The sequence below is a fragment of the Girardinichthys multiradiatus genome, chromosome X (genome assembly GCF_021462225.1).
Source record: "Girardinichthys multiradiatus isolate DD_20200921_A chromosome X, DD_fGirMul_XY1, whole genome shotgun sequence".
NCBI classification, from domain to species: domain Eukaryota; kingdom Metazoa; phylum Chordata; class Actinopteri; order Cyprinodontiformes; family Goodeidae; genus Girardinichthys; species Girardinichthys multiradiatus.
The window spans coordinates 7,284,816-7,306,893 of NC_061817.1; the positions used below are offsets into that span (position 1 = coordinate 7,284,816).

At 39.3% G+C, this 22,078-nt stretch overlaps 1 protein-coding gene across 1 annotated transcript; it reads right to left on the reverse strand.

Annotated features, from left to right (window-relative positions):
- Window positions 1–333: 333 nt before the first annotated feature.
- Window positions 334–15,378, reverse strand: LOC124862561. The gene is made up of 5 exons (XM_047356545.1): window positions 14,723–15,378; window positions 13,255–13,422; window positions 6,901–7,025; window positions 2,588–5,756; window positions 334–1,454 (listed from the first exon to the last, which is right to left on the reverse strand). The coding sequence occupies exons 1-5, from the start codon at window positions 15,173–15,175 to the stop codon at window positions 861–863; spliced, it is 4,509 nt and encodes a 1,502-aa protein (XP_047212501.1). The 5' UTR covers window positions 15,176–15,378; the 3' UTR covers window positions 334–860.
- Window positions 15,379–22,078: the final 6,700 nt, after the last annotated feature.

Here is a 22,078-nt window from a genome sequence, read left to right on the forward strand (position 1 = left end):
ATGTACAGGAGAAAAAGTTGTTTCGAAGTGAAAGAAAATGTAATTAAATTAAATGTAACTTGTCTTTTCGTGCTCTGTCTTTATTATCTGTAGGACATCTGCATAACAAGCCTTTTAGGTGTTGTGTTTACTGTGTTCATCCCCACAGTTCGTGCTCAAGCTTTGCTTTGGGAGAAGACATTATGACTTTGTATTTCTGGCCAATAGCATTTGAATGTAAATGGTTTTGGTGTAAACAAAGAATAAATCAATAGGCTTGATGACACTGAATGAATACAAAGCAGTCACGACAAAAGGTACAACGCGTCAGAAACAATAATAGAACATCCTGTCTTCTGTTTCAAACATTTTATTGCAAAACCTGTAGTAGAGTCAGAGCTGGAAAAACCTTGTAAAACTATCATGACAATTAGGCTTGAATAAGCACCGTTTACCATGGTTGGAGGAGGCAGTTCATTATTTTCATCACATTTCAGTGTTGAAAACACAGCTGTACTTCACATGAAAGCTCAGTTTAAAAAGCTCTCCAGCACACAATTAAATAAACCTTGCTACTTATACAGAAAAATATAAACAGAGCAATAAACCCAAATTCACATGCACCACCAAACAATGCGTGAAATAAGATGTCAAACCCGTAATTTTACAGCAGTTTTGACAGGCGCTCAAGTAGCAGACTGTCATTTGTCTTACTCTTTCAAAAGAATTGTAAAAGGAAGCATCATGACATTTTCACAAATAATTGGAGACACCCACTCAAGATACCCTTTTCAGCATGGTCTCATGGTTTTTAATCCGTATTCTCTGGTCTGATGTTTCAGTAACATAAAACATGATAACAGGAGGACGGATCAACATCACTAGCTTGTGCTTTTACGTTCTTTTACTGGTGTGCCAGTGCTACTTCTCTTGCTCTGAGTTGGCAGCTTGGTCCATTTGTCTCTTAGCCCTTTAAAGTTGTAAAACCTGCCGAAAGATAAATTAAAAGGACCCCTTGCTTCTTCCAGTTCATGAGCTGCCTGTTCAGACACTTCTTCCGTAGAGGCATGGGTGTGGACCCGAGGCTTCAGATTAAAAGACTGTGGCTTTGCAGTCTGGCTTTGCTGGTAGTCTGGTTTTGACCGAATCTGGGCTGCTGGAGGCTGGCGAGCGAGCTGGCGCGGCTGGCTCTGGGAGACTTGCTTTCTCCCAGATGCAGCCCCAATAGGAACCACTTTCATTGGAGAGGTGGATCGGGATTGTGATCTACGAGAAGGTGGTTTATTAACCGATAATTTGAGATTACTTGGAAGAGCCCTGCTTTCTGTCTGGTTGAGATCACGGATTCCCGAAGGACGAGCACTCTGAACTTGGGAGCCTGATAAGGGTCTAGAGGACTTCAATGGTCGGGAAGGTGAGGGACCTCTGCTGCCAGGCTGCTGACGTGGCTGAGATTTGGGTGATGGATGCAAAGACTGTAGAAACACAGAGGAGATGTTTGTTTAACACATAATACAACAGCTCACTTAAAAAAGGGACACTCAAAATATCTATATCATACTGTAAGTTACACTAAACAGGCATAACATTATAACCACCAACAAGTGAAGGACTTAAGTGAGTATAACAAGAACCGATAGTCAGAATACACAGTGCATTGCATTTTTTTGAGAAAGGGGCTGCACAGCCACCGACAGGTCAGAATGGTATCAGTATTCCCTGATAGCTGTGGCCTCTTTCAGCAGAAAGCAAAAATGTTTCTGATATGATTTAAGAAGCACAATGCACAAATTCTATGGATTTCTGATCAGTGTGTGTGGGGGATGTACTATACAATAGTCCAATAGCTTTGGGACCCCTGCTGCAGAACTGACAGGACTTTAAAAGATCTGCTGTTAACATCTTGGGACCAGATACCACAGCACACCTTCAAGGGTCTAGGGGTCAGGCAGCAAAAAGGGGACAATCACTTGATTAGGCAGGTAATCACAATGTTTTCACAGCTTCTTTATGCCTGGTTCAGGTAGGATTTGTATGCAAATTTTTGACCCGGTTTTCCCCTTTTATCGTGATGGCCCTTAAGGTAAGCTTTTGAGGTAATCCTGGTGTGTGCGGTGTGTTAAGAGTGATCTAGTCTGCTTGGAAGGACGTCTGGACTGCTCTGACCTCAAATCGGGGATATACAACATGTTGGATTGTCTTTGCCCAATATCCTAGCGTGTGGATTGATCCCTGATGACAAACAGGCAAGCAGCCTGTTGAATGTGACGCGTAGCCAATCAGAAAGCGAGGTGACGGAAACATGGAAGGGAATTACTCTGAGCTCATATTTGATCTCGAGAGGGTTTTATCTGTGATTTTTTATCGTCACGTGATAGTCGAGTTTTCAAAATAAACAGAACATTTTAAAATACTGTCATGTGAACCAGGCATTAGATAGTACTTGTAATACCACAACATAGCTAACATAGCTTTACAAATACACTTCCTTATTTTTCAGAATTGTTATGTCGACTTTGGTCAACATCTAGTGGGGATTAATATGTTTCTGATGTCAAAATAAACTAATTACCTCATCATAAAATGTAACATTTATGGCTATTCATACCTTATGTCCTGTTGTCTCCCTTGTAGGCTGCCTCTGTCTTATCTCCATATTGCTGGGGGTTGGTGCAGCCTGGTTCAGTGGCTTTTCAATGCCGGAAGGTGTGTTCTTTCCCTCAGACAAAACCCTTTCTGGTTTAGGTTCACCAGTGGACAACCTATTTGGTTCTTTTTGCATTGATTCTCCATCAGTCATGCCTCCATCAACCAGCCTCCCTGAGGCCTTGCTGAGTTTTAAGTTTATTTCTCTTAAATCGCTGTCATTTTTCAAAGGCCCAGGCATTTGGTTGAACTCCTTATTGTCCGTCCCTTCCTTGCTCTGGTATTCTGGTGCCTTCTTTTTACCTGTGTCGCAGCTTTTTACCTCAATTTTAGCCGCATCTTTGCTATTTCTTTTATTTGTGACCCTTGACCCCCTGTTTTGCCCTTTTGTCCCACGTAAAGAGGCAGAGGGATCTCCAGCAGTCCAAGCTAAAGTACTGGATTCATTGCAAGAAATACTCTGGCTTGCACTGTCTAAGGCAGCAGCACTAGGAATATTATCCAGATCTGCAGGACTGGTCCCAATATCTTTTGAAAAAGGACTACCTGAGTAGGCTATGCTATCATTTTCTTTTATCCCATGGTTGCGATAACCACTTGTGTCAAGAACAGGATCATGTGAAGGAGATTCAATACATTCAAAGTACTCTTCAGAGGGGGTGGAGAGAGCGGAGTCCTCCCTTGGTGAGAAGTAACCATCACTGTAATCCGGTATAGGTGTTCGTGGGTCTGGTGATGTCGTTCGTGAATCTGGGGTAGGTAGAATCTCTTTTGGAAGCCCTTTTGGAGTTGGAGTCTGTACAACAGCTGCAGGCAATTGTGATTCTTTTCTGGTGGTTTGCGAAGTCAAATCTGTTACATGCACATTCGAAAGGTGTAAATGAAGTGTTTTTTTGGAGGGATGTGCAAATGCTTGTGTTTTACAAGCTTGATCTTGAAAGGTGTTTGTGAGTTGTTTTATAGAGTTTGATGTGATGTCTGTGCAGTCTGGTGATGGGACTTGTGCTTGTTCACTAGACGGACTCAGTCCATTCTCATCACTCTTTATACTGTCACAATGCTTGTCTTTGGGTACATAAGTGTTGTGCGATATACAATTTACTGGAGCTGTTAAAGAGTCCAAAGCTTTTACCAGATTTATTTCTTGTAATGTAAAGTTACTATATGATATTATTTGAGGTTCATGGCATCTTGCGAGGTATGTTTGGATCATATTTGTCACTTTGAATTCAGGGTTGGTCAGGGTTTTATCTGACTTTCTGGTGTCTGTCGTTACTCCTGTTACACTGTCTCTATATGTCATTGAATCAACATTTTTGGGTAACATTTCGTTGATATTCACAACGGTCGTCTTTGGTGCATCTTTTATCGAAACATCTGACTTTGTTTCTACTTGGATTGCAGTGATGGACTGCACGCCTTTTCTTCCATTGTCTTTTTCATCAGCTTCCTTACTTTTTGTCTCTTGGGAAATGACAGTCTCTGTTTCCTGTTTGGCATCTTTAGGAATATTTGTGTTCTCTGTGTGTTTTTGATCTCCTGTTTTACTGACACTGTTCTTGTGCAGTTCTTGGGCACTCTCAAGATGTTTTACAGGGGATGTTTGCACCACACTTGCCAGAGCTGACACATCATCAACAATTTGTTGTCCTAAACTGGTTTCAGACCTCTTGACAAGAGAGATATCTGGTACCGTCTTGCTATCGATGCTATCTTGTTTAAATAGTTGGTCAGTATGAGGTTTAGAGTCTAGAGCAACAGAACTTTTACAAGAAGATAAAGAGGATGGGAGTAAAGGTAATGCTGGAAAAGATGATGTAGAGTGAGAAAGAATAGAAGGTGAGCTAGTAGAGGGACGAGAATTACAAGAACTGTCAGTTGTGGTTGAGAGCACTGTAGTAGAAGCAGAATAAGTAGCAATGTGCACTGGTCTGCTAGGGTATTGGAAGTTACGAGACTCTTCTGAAGAGATTTTAACCTGCATATTAACAGTATTAGTGTGTGAATCTTGTTGTGATACAATAGTCTTTTCTTCTGTGTCTTCTGTATTTAATTGAGTTAGTTTCTGCATTTGAGATTTTTGTGCAGCGTTTGACTCCTGGGTGTTTGTTTCATCCATAAAAGTACATTGTATTTTTAAAAAAGTCAGAATTTCAGGTTCTTTTACAGATTTAAATAGTATGAGGGGCTCAGACAAAGTGGTTGTGGAGACAATTTGGGCTTCATGTGGAGGTTGTTCATTTTTAGGTGTGAGTGCTTTAATGCTAGATTGGGGTCGTGCCTGTGGACTAAGATCAAGTAGACCTGAATCTGGACTTGTGGTCATGTTTGAACATAGTTTGTTCTCCGTTCTGACAACTTTAGTTTCGTCCTTATCGGAATTTAGCTTGTGTCTATACAAAGGTGAGCTTTGTTCAGGTGCAACTGTTTTAATATTGTTGTCAACAAGACCTACACTTTTCTGTTCTGGTTTTGCTTTATCGACTAACAAATTTTCAGTCTTTGATTCACTTTGTGCAGTTAATTTTCTGGGCATTGCGACCTCTGGCAAAGTTTCCTGTGGATTGCTGATTGTACAGCTAAACTTAATTGCTTGGCTGGTTTCAAACATCTCAGAGCGTTGCAGATGAACTTGAGCTGTTTTCTTAGAATCCCGAATATTAATGAACCCTATCACATCCCTTGGTGGATCAGGTTCTGGCCAGATGGGCAGGTATGAGATTAAGTTTGCTTTCTCTAGATTTATTAGTCCGGGATGGAGAGGAGGAGCATTCTGTGGGAGTTCTTCATGTATTCTCTTTCGCTTCTTCTTATTTTTGGGGTCCTCTGAAATTTCAGGCTCTTTGGGGCTATCATGGCCATTTGAGTTCACAGGGCTGGGGCTACTTAAAGCAACAAGGGCGTACATGGGGTTGTATAGTTTTCTAGCAATAGCAGCAGAAGGAGGAGCCACAGATAAAACCTGATGTCGAGTGTCCGGTTCAGGCTCAGGTGCTGTGGCGACTTGGCGGAGCTCAACAAAACTAGAAGACATATACATGAAGCGAAACAGTTGGTCAAAGGTATCCACAGCCTGGCCTGTGATAACAGTGATGAGATTTCTATCCAGCCTTGAGGACCTCCACGTGAAACTAAACAGAAGAAAGGCAGCAAACATTAAGCAAGGCTCAATATCTAAACAAATAAGTTACTTAAAAAGGCTGCTAAAAACAGTTGTTTTTACTGTCTACTTAAGCCAATTTGTAATGCAGAATTCAATGACAGTATAGTTAAATTGCATATTTATATTTACATACATTGTACAAAAAGACAACTTGTTTTTTCCTTACTGTGTGATATTTAACTGGACAAAACAATCCCTCTTTTAGGTATGTTCATATTACCATACCTGTTTTTATGTTTGCTAAAGGCCATAATATTAAGAGAAATAATATCATAGAACAATATACATTCATTAGTATTTGGTAGAATTGCCCTTTAAACTGTGTGACTTGGTAAAAATTGAAAAGCTGCTCAATAGTGTGCCGGAATTTTGCTCCAGTCCTTTCTACAGAACTTGTGTAACTAAGTCAAGTTTGTAGGTCACCTTCCTCACTCACAACTCTGCCCAGAAATGTTTAAGAGTACTGGAATCAGGACATTGTGATAGCTACTCAAAAACATTGACTTTGTTTTCCTTAAGCCACCTAACTAATTTGGTGATATGATTAGGGTCACTATCACATTTACTATAGTTCATTCACAAGGTCATTACTTTTGTTCATTGACTGACAAGTATAATTTGTGCCAAAACATATTAATCTCTGGAACACAGAAGCAGTCTCCTTTCTGGTTGCTCATGCATAAAATTGTTCAAACTGATAAACTTTTGGATTTGAAGAAATAAATATTCTCAAACAAATTCTTTATCTGATTACTCTGGCATTCAGCAAATAGAAATAATTTAGGCAATCGTAACTGTAATAAAAGAGGAAAAGGTTCAGTCTCATTTATTGTCAGGCATTGAAAAAAAGGTTGTCTTTTTTCATACGGTTAATGTTAAAATCTGGTTTCAACAAAAATAACTGTTGATTATGTACGCTGCTAATAATCAGTAAAAACTAAGTAGTAAAATAATTTATGCAAAAAAAGCAAAGTTACATTATCATTAAATGCTGTTGTTTACATTCAAACTAACCTGTCGCAAAGTGCAAACCCAATACATTGTCTATTGTTATTGCCCCACCCTCAAATCCTTCCACGATCCACATGCAATCACACCTTATGTACACTGACCTGTATGACCCAGATACAGCTTTGTCTCCATCAATGAACATGAACCTGTGCCCCATTTGCCCTGTGACCTTGGTGGAGTACCGAGTGTAAAACTCTGTGCCATCTGTGCAGCGTACACGAAGATGCTGAAATGCAAACATATTTTTCTGTCATGACCACCTTTATAATTTCAGATTCATTCAATAATATCCCTTTTCCCAGAATCTTTTCAAGCCAGGCCTGATGCCCCTTTGTAGTAAATCAGTGTTACTTGTGAATGTGCAAAGGAAAAGTACTGGTGTAGAAAGTGTGGTGTGCAGTTGCGATTATTCTCCTTAGCCAATCCAGCTGCAAGTGTTTTAGGGCATGTTTGTACCAGCTTTGGACATCTACAACCTTTAAATTGTTGTCTTTCATTCTTCTTTCCAACATGTTTAAGTCTGGGCAATTAATTGCTTGAATGTGTTTTGATCTAATCTATTACATTGTAGCTATGGCTTTATGTCGAGTGAGGTTTTCCAGATAAAAGGTGAACCAACACTTAATCTCATTTTGTCTGTATCCTCCAACAGGTTTTCTTCCAGTTTTGCTCCACAGCATAATGCTGCCACTGCCTTATTTCACAGTGGGAACAGTAGTTTCTTGGCAATGTGCTGTTTTATTTTTCCACACGTTTTGTATGTAGGCCAAAATGATAAATGTTGGTCTGATCAGACCAGAGCTCCTTCTTCCACATTTTTTCTGTTTCACCTAAATGGCTTACTTCAAATGGGACCTTTTATGGCCTTCTTTCAACAATGGTTTTCTCCTTACCACTGTTTCATAAAGGACAGATTTGTGGAGTGTACCACTAATAGCTGCCCTGTCAAGAGGGTCTGCCACTTGAGCTGTGGAGCTACTCCAGAGTAACTATGGGTCTGGTTTGCACTTGAGCTGGACTCTTTCCATTTTCAGACAACAAATTGAACTGTCTCTATGAGATGTTAATAGCTTGGGATATTGTTTTACAACCAAACTGATATCCCACCCTGATATAACATTATTGAGGTTTAAATCAGGGTTGGGATATTGTTTTATAACTGAACCCTAATTTAAAACTCTCAATAATGTTGTATCTGAGCTATCTGGCGTGTTTCTTTGTCTTCATTACCCTGTTTAATGTCCTCCATCAAACCTTCACACAACAGCTGCATTTATACCAGTTTTGAAATGTCGATCACATTTTTGAAAGCCTTTCCTCAGCAAGCCCTTGCCCAGCATTTATTTGTTGTAAACTGTGTTATCGTTGGGGAAGTTCATGACTAAATTTAAATTTGTGTCTAGGGTCTTCCAGAAAGACTGCATACACAACTGATGCAGCAAAAATATTGTGCAACCATTTGTCTATAGTGGCAGAAAGATACTTGCATAGCTTGTTTTACAGCAGAGACACATGTATTCCCCCATTTGGTTACACCCTTAGCTTTCTCTTCTTGTCTGTTCATTCTCCTGGCAAATACATTAGCTAAGTCAACAAACTCTAATACTTTGTCTTACTTTTGTACTTTAAAATAAGACAAATAAATACCTCCCTACCTACCAATAAGGATATGTACAATTTGTAAAAAAAAAACAAAAAAACCAAAAAACTTCAACTCAAGTTATGTAAAGTTGAAGTGTCAACATAATTGGAGAACTAACAATTAGGAAGAGTCTTAGATTTTCTCTTTGTCTAGTGAGGCGCAACGTTCTACTTTTTCTCACTCATATGTCAACTCATCTGCTCCTCCACCCTTCCTGTTTTCTGGCCGTCCACCAGCTCCAGCTCATCACTTACAGCTTGCAGCAAAATCTCAATCTGTCACACTTGTCTTCCTCCTTCCTTCCAGCCACCTTCTTCTCATTCAGGCGCCCAGTTGCAGCTTTCCTGCAGACTTGTCACTTGTGGAGATTTGGCAATAGCTCCTCTTTAATGTTCTACAGCTGCCCTACTTACACACTTTCTGAACTGCCACCGGAAACTGAAGGAGTGCCTAGCTGTATACACTGCCATTAATGTCATTAAAGGTTATAACATTTTCTTTGACACAACAGGCTCTGCTGCAGCTGCTACTGCCCGATAATTTAAGTCAGTACTGTATGGCAGGGAAAGCTAAGGCCTCCAGTGCCCTCTAGACAAAACCTAATAGAAATTAACTATATGACTCAGCAATAACTATTTGTATGCTGCGCCACATGCCATTGAAAGAGAGACTGCATTTCCTAAAAGCACCTGGTGAACCATATAAAATATTTGTGTTAATACTGTGATACCATAGTTCAGTTTTCCTTTTGGTCATACGAATGTTCAGTCGAAAAAGTAGACCACGCCATCATGAACACAACGACTCCTTTAAGTGTCTACCCTCTTGTCGACCTCCTTCTTAAATCATGAATTATCATGAATTAACCTGATAAGCATCAATTCTTTGGAAAGCAGGGTTAATTTTCACAAGCGACACCTATTCCTGATTACTGACTGACCTGTAGGATCAACAAATCCCTTAAATAGATCAATAAAACCTGTCTAACAACATGAAGATAGTTTAAACATTTCAAAAAGCAACACATCATTCCCCCGCAACAGAGAAATTCAAAACCAGGTAAGGAACAAAGTCAATGACATCTATAGATCTGGAAAAACGACACAAAGCCATTTTTAAGTGTTTGGGACTCCTGCAAACCAAAGTCATCTAGGAATTCACAAAATAACCCTGAACAACACTTGAAGCACTGAAGGCCTCCCTCGCTACAGTTAAGGTGAGAGTTCATGATTCAACAATCAGAGACTAGGCAACACTGGTTGGTGGTAAAACCAGTTATTTAGTTTAGCGGGCTATCACTTATTCATAATAGAATTAGGTTTGTTTGAATAGCTTTTTTCCGTTAATAAATAAAAGCATAAATGCAAACTGCATTTCATGTTAACACTAATCATCTTTAATATTGAAATATGTTTGGGATCAGTATACGTTTGGTATGGAGAAAGCTTTGAGTAATCCTTCATTAGACACAAATTTAAATATGTATTATTCTATGAGACATTGAATGAGGATATCTCATTCTATTTATTAGAATGATAAAATGTTTAGAAAAAAGCAGTAAAGTGAATACAGCTTTAGTCATGAGATAGTCTTAGTAATAATTTTCGACAGTTTAAGGCTACCATTTAGTTGTAGTCTGTAGAGTAGAATTAGATATTTCAATCAACTCCTGATCACTTTGATTACCAGTTCCCACTGATTTTTCTTAAGCGTTCATACACAGAAATCTCTTTGCTTCTTTTATACGTGATTAAGATTGCTCAGCGGATAGGAAAATGTTTCATCTTCCAGACTGATTTTGAGATTGTGCGAGAGTTTTGTAACCTTAGAATATTTTAACGTAATTTAATTACACTAAACTTTAAAGGGGTGTCCCTTGATGACTGGAAATTACAAAACTATGGAAGCCATTTTGACCAGGATTATAAAGCAACGCCTCTCAAACCATAAACTCTGAGCAAGTAGGGCACAGACTGCCTTTCCAACACAGAGACATCAAGCTGTCTAGTTTTTGTCTAATTTAAAAAAGTAGGGCAACTTCAGGCTAAACGTACACGATGCAGATCTATTACTGAGGGCAGGACTAACACTTGACATCTCACACTTTAGAAGAAAGGCAGAACTGAGACAACCTGGAGAGAGACAGCAAAAAGCAAAATGCTTTTTGCTTTTTTATATGAAGGGAAATGTAACAATGATGAAACAGGCAGAATATCTTGCTCAACTAAAATGTCTGCATTTATTTATCATGTCATTAGCAATTCAAACAGAAGTTCATGTTTGATGAACTAGAAGCTGTTAAAAGACACAGTGGCGTCTTGTACTGTTTTGCTTGCAAGTTGCACCCAGATGGTACTGAGAGTCTGTTAAGCTGCTACACGCTTTATGAACCACTTCAGATGACAAGCATCAGCTGCCAGGGAATAGGTTTATACATCTATGAACTGTGTATGTGTATTTAAAATGTATTGTGCAGTGCAAAAACTCAAGGTCATAAACATGATTGCATTGTTTTAATTAGTCTATTCTGCTGAGATGGTAAACAGAAAACATAGAAAACAGAGACAGAAGCAAGACCCTTAATATGTTTGTTTTTATTATGTTTGTTGAACTTTTTATTATATTAGCTGACTACAAAACAATGTGGGGACAGCTTTGCACTGTAACCATAAATGATCAAATATATTTTACTTGTCTTGTCAAAACAGTTCTATTTAGTATGGAACTTTGATCAAATACATTACCCTGCATGCATGGGAAAAGAATCTTGCCAAGAAATAATTATTTTTAACAAAATTACTGGTGTCACACTTATTGGCCCCCCTCTTATATTACAACCCCATTGCAGAAAGAGGAATCTTTTTCCATTCCTTATTGTGTCTTAAGACTGTCTAAACCCTTTATCCTCACTTATGCTTTCTTTTCTTCAAATCAACCTTAAGGTTTCCCACAGGATTTGGGTCTGGGACTGAGATGCTATTAAAAGAAGGTTGATTTAGGATCTGGTGAACCATTTCTACATTAATGTGGGCATACGGTTAACATTAAAGGCCTCTTAATGACCCAGTGATGACACATTTTTTAAATTTCTGCCAGAGTCCATTGGGTTTTTCTTCTCTTGTTATTTAAGAGTTGATGAGGCCAAGCACTCTAATAAGGTTCTCAGGCTTCCATTAGAAGTCCAACAAGGCCACAGCCTCCCAGATCCTCCACTGTACTTAACAGCTGAGATGAGGGGCTTTCTTACCTATTCATCCTTTGTTGCCAAAAAGCTCAATCGTCTCACTTCACCAAAGCACACAGTTTCAGTAAATGTTCCAGCAGCATTTAACAAACACCAGGTTAACCTTTGTGATAGTAGGACCAAGTTACGACCAAGGGTATTTATTGAAACTTGGTGAACCCCACGATCTGTTACAGAACTGCTGTAGTTCTCTAACAGTGAGCTTCTTAGATTGTTTTGCCTCCATTACCCGTACTTGTACTCGTACTCGTCGTCTTCCCCTTCATCCGGGACCGCGTCGCGGGGCAGCAGACTCAGTAGTGACACACCCAGACGTCCCTCTCCCCAGACACCTCCTCCAGCTCCTCCTGGGGGGAGCCCATGGCATTCCCAGGCCAGCTGAGAGACATTGTCCCTCCAACGTGTCCTGGTCCGTCCCCTCGGCCTCCTCCCGGTGGGAGGTGCCTGGAACACCTCCCGAGGGAGGCTTCAAGGAGGCATCTGGTATAGATGCCGGAGCCACCCCAACTGGCTCAACCACCTCCATTACCATCCTGACAAAATAGACATTGGTCCTCATCCCGCCGTTTTTGTCACACTTCCAGTTGGTTTAAACTGTTTAATCATTAGATTAAACAGTTTAGATAATGACTAATGACTTTAGATAAGAGCAGGCTTTCTTGTACCCATTTTCTAATATGTTAAGAACAACAGAAATGTGCCTTACTTTAGTGACATATTATCTCGTCTTTCCCATTTTGAAGAGGGGGTATGAAAAAGTTGGCCTCTGTGTCACCTCATATTCATATTGGTTCAGATTTTCAGATAAAACACGAACTCAAGGATTATTAATTGAAAGACACTCTGACCAACCTAAAAATACATGTTTAAAAAAAACACATTTCAGTTGTATTTATTTTAAAGGAATCGTTACGGTTGCTAATAGGAATGACACCAGTGATTTTGTTAAAAAAAAAAAAAAAAAAAAACAATACTCTTTTAATGAGGAATTATTTTCCCCAATGAATAACTGCAAACATGTTAAAGCTTGGATTTTTCAAAATTTTCAGGGTGAGATTATGCTACAGCAATATAATATACATTTATTTTTAGGGTTTTAGCACATCTAAACCAAGGGAGCCAGTAAAGAGGGTGGAGTATGCCTGAGCTTATAATTAATTTAAGTCACAGTTGAATTTATGACTAACTCTCCTTCAAATCTCTTTATGTTACCGAAACCTGTTTTATGTTTTATGATAATACATTTGTCATTATGGCACCTAAGATAAACACACCCTCTAGTGCAGTGCCAGCTGAATGAGCCAAAACATTTTATTTGAACTAGGGTGCGTGTGTGTGTTTATGATTCTGAGAGAGAGAGAGAGAAACCAACAGCAACAGGGAGATTATTTTTATTGTATGAAACACTATGAAACTGCCAAACCAAATTGACACATCTATTACTTTTATTTAAAGTACATTTCTCCTATGACTTGCAAAAACTGAAAACTTGCATCATCATGGACATTTCTGTGCTGTCTCCTTGATGGCAACTTAACACAAAGAATGTGGTGGGGGACAGCAGCTTACCTTGAGGTGTCCGGCATGCATGCTGGCCCTCCGACACATCGACAGGAAATGAGGTAGCATTGTGCGTTCCAGCAGGATGTAAACAGACACCTTCCTTTTAAACCCAGCATCTAGCAGATCTCTGAAGATGTCGACGTCAGTGAAGACATCCATCACCACTGCTATCATCTGGAAATGCAAACAAACGTGCAGGCACAACTTTTAAATCCCCCATGGGTAATCCTACATCAACTATTCAAGCATTAAAATATGCATGTGTAGTACCAATGCACAGCTGGTCTAAAACCTTATACTCTGCACATTGCCATACATTAATAATTAAGTGGTTGTAGTTGGTTAAGTAAAATATGTCCGACTGATAATCAGTTTTAAAAAAGGGAATATGATTGAAGCAAATTTCCACTTACAATGACGTTTTCCAAGAATGCTTCATTTAAATAATTTGTCATAGAGAACAGCTGCTGTGAAATAAAACAAGTCATAAATTGTGTGGCCTGGGATGAGTCAGCTGCACGAGCTGTCAGGAGCACAGAGCACATGTCTATGCAAATAATCGGCATGACATGCATGCTTTAATATCGCAAGGACGATTTCAGTATGAAGCACCTCTTTCATAAAGCAGCGTAATCAAGTTGCACTTTACTCTACATTGTAGGTTGGTCTACAGTGCTCTTTGGACTCTGATGCTCTGCCTCACGTGATTAATTTAATTGTGTTTTGTTTTTAAGATTGGAAACCTAGTTACCAAACAGTCTTTTTAAAACTTACAAGTAAACTCAATTAAAAGTTTCCCAAGTAAAATTAGGCCAGAATGGCTTGGTTTACTAATATGTGCACATTAGGCGCAGTCTAGATATTCTGATCACAGTATACCGATGTTTAAAAAAGGTTATTCTAAAGAAAATCCATTGTTTTCCTCACATATTTAAACAATACATAAGAAAACTAAAATTTACAATTTTAACCATATGGAGTAAATATTTTATTAAACTACAATCTTCGATTTAATACATCTATGACCACAGAAGGATAATTCATTCGAGATAGTTTTCATGCACCCATGTCACAATCTGAGGTGGTTCTAATGCCCAAAAAGCACAGCAAATACAATTTTGTATGTTCACAAGTAGAGTAAAAGACCAAGTTGTACAGTTCACCATCATCAGTGGTGTTCGGTGACAGTTACTTATAGTGTTTGCACCCTCCACATCAAATAGACAACAAAAAACTTGTTGAGGCACAAATGACTTCGGATTTTTTGGCCTTGTTGCGTTCCTTAGGAAAGAAACACATCACATGTTAAATAAAGCTACTGTTAAACAATGCAGAACAGCCAAAAGATATTCTATACATTTAAAAAAGTATACTTTAATACAAAAACTAACTGTAGTGGTCATCTGTAACTGTGCTTAAGTAGCTTGTTTAGAAGTAAAGATACTCAAAACATGATACTGAAGTAAACACCTACCTTCTGCGCCTGTGCAATCATTTTTCTGACCACCTCTTTAATGTGGGCCTGGCCCTCCATCGGTGGCTGCGTGTACACTGACGTGCGTGTCACCCCCCTGTACGAGTCACTGTCAGGCCAGCCCAAGTCCATTTGCGGGATAGAGGTGTCCGAGACCTCCGGCCAGTACTGCAGCGACAGGGGCTCCGACTCGTCCTCTGCCTCCCCCGAGAAAAGCTCCGAGTGCGGGTCAAATGGTTCTAGAGCGGCGGTCAGTGTCTCCAGCTCTAGGTCGGAGAGGAAACCCCGCAGGCCGCGAGACTCCAGGTACTTAACGAACGCATCGCGACCATCCTGAAAGAGCGCTTCGAGCGCGAGACGCTGCTCCTCGCAGTAGAAGAACTCCGGTTTGGCCTCGTGGATCCGCGGGTTGACGTGGTTATCATCAAAGCACTGGATCTGGGATAGGGCCATTGCTTCGAGCTGATAATATTTACCAGGTTTTGATATATAAAAAGCTTTAAAAGTCCACCGTTCTTTCAGTCTTCAGACTTTTGGTAAAGCTGTTCAAAAACATCCTAATTCTCAGCATATTTGACATTTAGTGCTTTAACCGTGTCAGGACATGTAGACATAGTCGGTCCTATCTTGCAGCGGTGCGTTTTAAAAGTCGGCCATTGCTGTTATGAAAAGCAGAAATCATCCAGCTGATAGTGAGAGTGACATGCCTCCTTCTGCACCGCTTGACGGGACAGGTGCTACACCAACAGGTGAAACGCACCCACCCACACGTGACGTGTTAGCCTTTCCAAGAAGCAGCTTGTCACACGAACTTTGCATGGCATATAAATGATGGATGGAGACATCCCGCCCTTATTCTTACCCTCATTAAATCATTAGCCACCAGCACATCCTATATACTTCTGTCATGTTCTTTTTTTTTTAGGAAGCAAGACATTTGCCCCAACCAGTTTATAAAATACTGAAATGAACATCATAATTAAGATTTTTTTGCGACAGAACGCTATAATAATAATAATAATAATACCTTTAGGGAATTGTGTGGGTTTTTTCTCTTATTTTCTGAGTAACCACAATAACATCATCAAGAGCCTCAGACACTATCTTTAAACTCTATTAGTTTGATGACTTGTTGTAATGAGTATTATATCAGAATTCAATCTGGATTCACAAATGTGGTAATTAAAAGTTAATAGAGCTTTTATTTATGTAACCCATCTCTCCAAAACACAAGAAACACATGTTTGCAAAGAGAGCTGCCAAATCAAACACAGGTTGGCAGCTTCTAGGTTTTTGTTTACTATGAGAACAAACAACCTCAAATAACTCTCTCTCTCTCTCTCTCTCGAGATAATACCTTAAATAATAAGTAGATGACAGAGACAGGGCAGCATGATTTTTGCCATGCGTCATGTGATTTAAAAAATTGTTTCCGTTAACAGAAGTGAAGTTTTGGCAACTCTGGACGTCAATGAACGTTTCACTGATTTTAGCATGCTTTAGGTGGAAGTGTGGTCTAAAGTCATGCCACTGTGATGATTAAAATAAAAACTATTGCATACAACAGAGTCCTTGGGCCAGAGTCCCTGCTAGACACTGGGCCAGAGTCCCTGCAAGTTAGACAAGTTTGAAAGAGTAGTATTGAAAGAGTATGGGAAAAGACAACAGACTATGTACCAATTCATTCATTCATTCATTCATTCACTCATTCTTTCATCTGTTTTTCCATCCATCCACCCCTTATGGATGGTGTTAACAGAGGTGAAGAGAGTAGTGCTCAACTTCTTTAAATATGTTGTGGTCTTGAAGCAAATCTTGCAAAGTTTTATTCATCTTTTAAGTCATGTTAATACCTGACTTTATCCTTTTTTGAAATTTTTTCCTTCATCCACTGCAGACCTCTGACCTCTGACCTTTTCAAGTCTTTCAGACCGTTTCTCAACCAATGAACGGCTTTTGGAGAACACTTCAGACAGTCTTCTCATGTTTGTGACAGTGTCAATGCAGGGGACTCCACTGTGGTAACACTGGGCTTTCAGGGGAATAGGTGTTCAAATTGGTTTCAGGTTACGACATCTTGCCATGCTTTCTTAAAGTGCTCTGAAAGTGAAATGCAATCTTGGAATATGATTCACCATGACGATATGTCACACACAGTGTTTAAGAATTGATGATGCAGAACATCTGTTATGAGGAACATCCGAGAAACCTACATAGCAAACACAATTTCATGGTTCCTCCTGAATAAATGGTTCTAAAGGCTGTGCAGTTAGGATATTTCCTGAACACAATGATAAGCATAATTTTGATTTTATGTTTCTATATTTTCATCTTTTATCTATATCTTTTTTTTTATAAATAAAACTGAGATATCTACAAAATTTTAACAGCAACCTCATAGATGTGGATAATGCACTCAAAATTAAAAGGAAAGGAAAAAAGGGATTTCTCACCAGGAAGTCAAAACATTTTGTGTTCTTGTGGTCTGTAAAGGATTAATAATCCAAACTGGTATAAAATCTATGCGCCCTCTGCAGAAGGGCCTTGCAGACCCTAGCCGGCAGGTATAGATGACCAAACTTTCACACAGGCTAAACGGATGGTTCAAAATTTTTATAGTGGGGTTCTGTCCAAATGCTATAAGTAGATAATATATTACGACTGCTTTTGATAAATCTGGCATCTTCATTTCATATAAATAGTGATTAGCTGATCTTGGAAGCCGAAGCTAATTTTAGTTAGTTTGAGAGGGGTCAAGTGACTTACAGGTGCAAACGTGCATCTAATGGCTAAACGCTGAAAATATGCTGCAGACACATGAATGATGCAATCTTTAAAAAACACACACACACAAACACACACACACACAAACACACACACACACACACACACACACACAAAACCCCCAATGCAACAGAAAAACACTGCAAAAGAAACATGCTGTCACGCAAAATACATAGTAGCAAAAAGGAAAAACGCTGCAAAAGCAACAAGTTTGAAAAAAGCTGCAAACTGGCTCCACAAATGGAAGTACACCAGACCACTAGAGGAAATAGACACTCAGTAAATACATTAACAGGATACCCAGAAGAAACTTATAGGGAAGTCAAGTCAGTCAAGTCAAGTTTATTTATATAGCGCTTTTCAGCAACAAGGCACTCAAGGCGCTGTACATAAGGAAAAACATTACAATGATACAGAAAATCAAACAACAGAGGTAATAATAAAAAAAACAAAGAGAACAGAAGGATGGATAAGAAAATGAAAGGAAAATTTGACTGAAAACTTAACTAATAATGTTTAGATAACACATTCAAAGGCCACTCTAAACAAATAAGTTTTAAATCTTGATTTAAAGCAACTTGGGGGTTCAGCGCTTTTACAGTTTTCTGGGAGTTTATTCCAGATTAGTGGAGCATAAGAACTAAAAGCTGCTTCTCCATGTTTGGTTCTGGTTCTGGGTATGCAGAGTAGATTTGAGTCAGAAGACCTGAGAGGTCTGGGTGGTTGATACACTGACAACAAGTCTGTAATGTATTTTGGTGCTAAGCCATTCAGTGATTTATAGACTAACAGAAGTATTTTAAAGTCTATTCTCTGAGCTACAGGGAGCCAGTGTAGGGACTTTAGAACCGGGTTGATGTGCTCCACTTTCTTAGTTCTAGTGAGGACGCGGGCAGCAGCATTCTGGATCAACTGCAGCTGTCTGATCGACTTTTTAGGCAGACCTGTGAAGACACCGTTGGAGTAATCAATTCTACTAAAGTTGAACGCATGAATTAGTTTTTCAAGGTCCTGCTGAGACATTACAGGTCCTTCTCAAAATATTAGCATATTGTGATAAAGTTAATTATTTTCCATAATGTCATGATGAAAATTTAACATTCATATATTTTAGATTCATGACACACTAACTGAAATATTTCAGGTCTTTTATTGTCTTAATACAAATGATTTTGGCATACAACTCATGAAAACTCAAAATTCCTATCTCACAAAATTAGCATATCATTAAAAGGGTCTCTAAACGAGCTATGAACCTAATCATCTGAATCAACGAGTTAACTCTAAACACCTGCAAAAGATTCCTGAGGCCTTTAAAACTCCCAGCCTGGTTCATCACTCAAAACCCCAATCATGGGTAAGACTGCCGACCTGACTGCTGTCCAGAAGGCCACTATTGACACCCTCAAGCAAGAGGGTAAGACACAGAAAGAAATTTCTGAACGAATAGGCTGTTCCCAGAGTGCTGTATCAAGGCACCTCAGTGGGAAGGAAAAAGTGTGGCAGAAAACGCTGCACAACGAGAAGAGGTGACCGGACCCTGAGAAAGATTGTGGAGAAGGGCCGATTCCAGACCTTGGGGGACCTGCGGAAGCAGTGGATTGAGTCTGGAGTAGAAACATCCAGAGCCACCGTGCACAGGCGTGTGCAGGAAATGGGCTACAGGTGCCGCATTTCCCAGGTCAAGCCACTTTTGAACCAGAAACAGCAGCGGAAGCGCCTGACCTGGGCTACAGAGAAGCAGCACTGGACTGTTGCTCAGTGGTCCAAAGTACTTTTTTCGGATGAAAGCAAATTCTGCATGTCATTCGGAAATCAAGGTGCCAGAGTCTGGAGGAAGACTGGGGAGAAGGAAATGCCAAAATGCCAGAAGTCCAGTGTCAAGTACCCACAGTCAGTGATGGTCTGGAGTGCCGTGTCAGCTGCTGGTGTTGGTCCACTGTGTTTTATCAAGGGCAGGGTCAATGCAGCTAGCTATCAGGAGATTTTGGAGCACTTCATGCTTCCATCTGCTGAGAAGCTTTATGGAGATTAAGATTTCATTTTTCAGCACGACCTGGCACCTGCTCACAGTGCCAAAACCACTGGTAAATGGTTTACTGACCATGGTATCACTGTGCTCAATTGGCCTGCCAACTCTCCTGACCTGAACCCCATAGAGAATCTGTGGGATATTGTGAAGAGAACGTTGAGAGACTCAAGACCCAACACTCTGGATGAGCTAAAGGCCGCTATCGAAGCATCCTGGGCCTCCATAAGACCTCAGCAGTGCCACAGGCTGATTGCCTCCATGCCACGCCGCATTGAAGCAGTCATTTCTGCAAAAGGATTCCCAACCAAGTATTGAGTGCATAACTGTACATGATTATTTGAAGGTTGACGTTTTTTGTATTAAAAACACTTTTCTTTTATTGGTCGGATGAAATATGCTAATTTTGTGAGATAGGAATTTTGGGTTTTCATGAGCCGTATGCCAAAATCATCCGTATTAAGACAATAAAAGACCTGAAATACTTCCGTTAATGTGCAATGAATCTAAAATATATGAATGTTAAATTTTCATCATGACATTATGGAAAATAATGAACTTTATCACAATATGCTAATATTTTGAGAAGGACCTGTAGTCCTTTAATCCTAGAGATGTTCTTTAGGTGATAGAAGGCTGACCTTGTTACTATCTTTATGTGCCTCTGAAGGTTCAGGTCTGAGTCCATCACTACACCCAGGTTTCGAGCCTGACTGGTGGTTTCTAGCTGTATTAACTGAAGCTGTGTGCTAACTTTTAAACGCTCTTCCTTTGGTCCAAAGATTATTACTTCAGTTTTGTTTGATACAGCTGAAGAAAATTTAGACCCATCCCTTCACTGATTTCTTTTAAGCATTTACCCTGTGCTTGAATGGGTTCATAGTCACCTGGTGACATTGTAACGTATAGCTGTGTGTCGTCTGCATAGTTATGATAACTTACGTTATTGTTTATTAAAATCTGAGTTAGGGGGAGCATGTAGATATTGAATAGGAGGGGCCCTAAGATGGACCCTTGGGGAACGCCACATGTGATTTTTGTGGTCTCTGATGTAAAGTTACCAACTGACACAAAAAAGTCCCTGTCATTCAAGTAGGATTTAAACCAGTTGAGTGCTGTACCAGAAAGGCCGACCCAGTTTTCCAGGCGCTCTAATAAAATGGAGTGATCAACAGTGTCGAATGCTGCACTATGGTCCAATAATACCAGCACTGTGGTTCTTCCACAGTCTGCATTTATACAGATGTCATTGAACACCTTGACAAGAGCAGTCTCTGTACTGTGGTGAGCAGGAAGCCTGACTGGAAGACATCGAAGCGGTTGGTCGTTGTTAGGAAGTTGTTTAACTGCTGAAACACAGCTTTTTCAATAATCTTACTGATGAAGGGGAGGTTTGATATAGGCCTGTAGTTCTGTAGTAGCAGCTTGTCCAAGTTGCTCTTTTTCAATAGAGGTTTGATAATTGCTGTTTTTAGGGCCTGGGGGAAAACAACTGACAAAAGGGACGTGTTTATTACTTGTTAAATCAGATGTTATTACAGGCAAAGCTTTCTTAAGGAAAGCTGTGGGTAAAACATTGAGACAGCAGGAAGAAGAGCTTTATTTGGTGAAATTGGGAAATTTTGTCAAAATCAGTTCTACTTGGAGACAACTTTGGTACTGGAGTTGATATGGATGTGCTGACTGCCCCTCTGATCTTGTGTTTTTTTTCCAGAAAGAAAGAAAAGGTAACTTTTCCATCAAGTCTTTTTTAAGTAAGTGGTCGAAATATATTACAATATTATTGTTGTAAATATGAATCTGAGAATATTATTTAATATTTAATATTAATATTTTAATATTAATATTTTACCAAATAATATTCCAGTCTGTTAAGGATTGTCCTGTGAATACCAGCCCCATCAAGGCGAAGGTATTAGGACACAATAGAAAGGTGTGAGACGAGCTCTGGCATTATTGAACAGCATAAACTCTGCACACATATGGAATGAATTCACACAATTTCTTAGAATACAAGAATTTATTAACAAAAATAAGTCAACTCAAAGTCAAACATATTTCAATCAACAAACTCTTTACTATGCTAAAACAATCCAACTAAACTACCAAGCAGAATTAAAGAATAATGAAGACTAATGGACTATGTACAATATAAACAAGTTGATTAAAGATGATTAGAAATCATGACCAAAAAGAGTGATGCAACATTACCATGCAATGTTTATGTTTGAGAACCAAGGATTATCTTGAAGAATCTAGAAGTGAAGTTAAGTTAGTTTTGGAACTAACTTAGAAAATAATCAGCAACATTTAGACAACCCTTCACAATGCAAGATCAGATTAAATATTATTTTAATAAAATATTGTTTTAAATAATGATCTGCTGAATAAAACCAACCTCCTGGATGACTAATCCTCAACGGTGTCTAATTAACTGCCTTTATTTATTAAAATAATATTTGGAGAAATATTATTGGGTATTTTGGAAAAGAGCCAAATCTTTCTGGAGAAATGGGGCTTAATGGTGTTTACTTAGTTATCAA

Coding starts and splice junctions, on each gene's coding strand:
- LOC124862561 (XM_047356545.1), bottom strand. CDS start 15,175: ATGGCCCTATCCCAGATCCAGTGCTTTGATGATAACCACGTCAACCCG. Junction 13,423..14,722: donor TGATTGCACAGGCGCAGAAG/GTAGGTGTTTAC, acceptor TTGCATTTCCAG/ATGATAGCAGTGGTGATGGA. Junction 5,757..6,900: donor GCTGTATCTGGGTCATACAG/GTCAGTGTACAT, acceptor TCTTCTGTTTAG/TTTCACGTGGAGGTCCTCAA.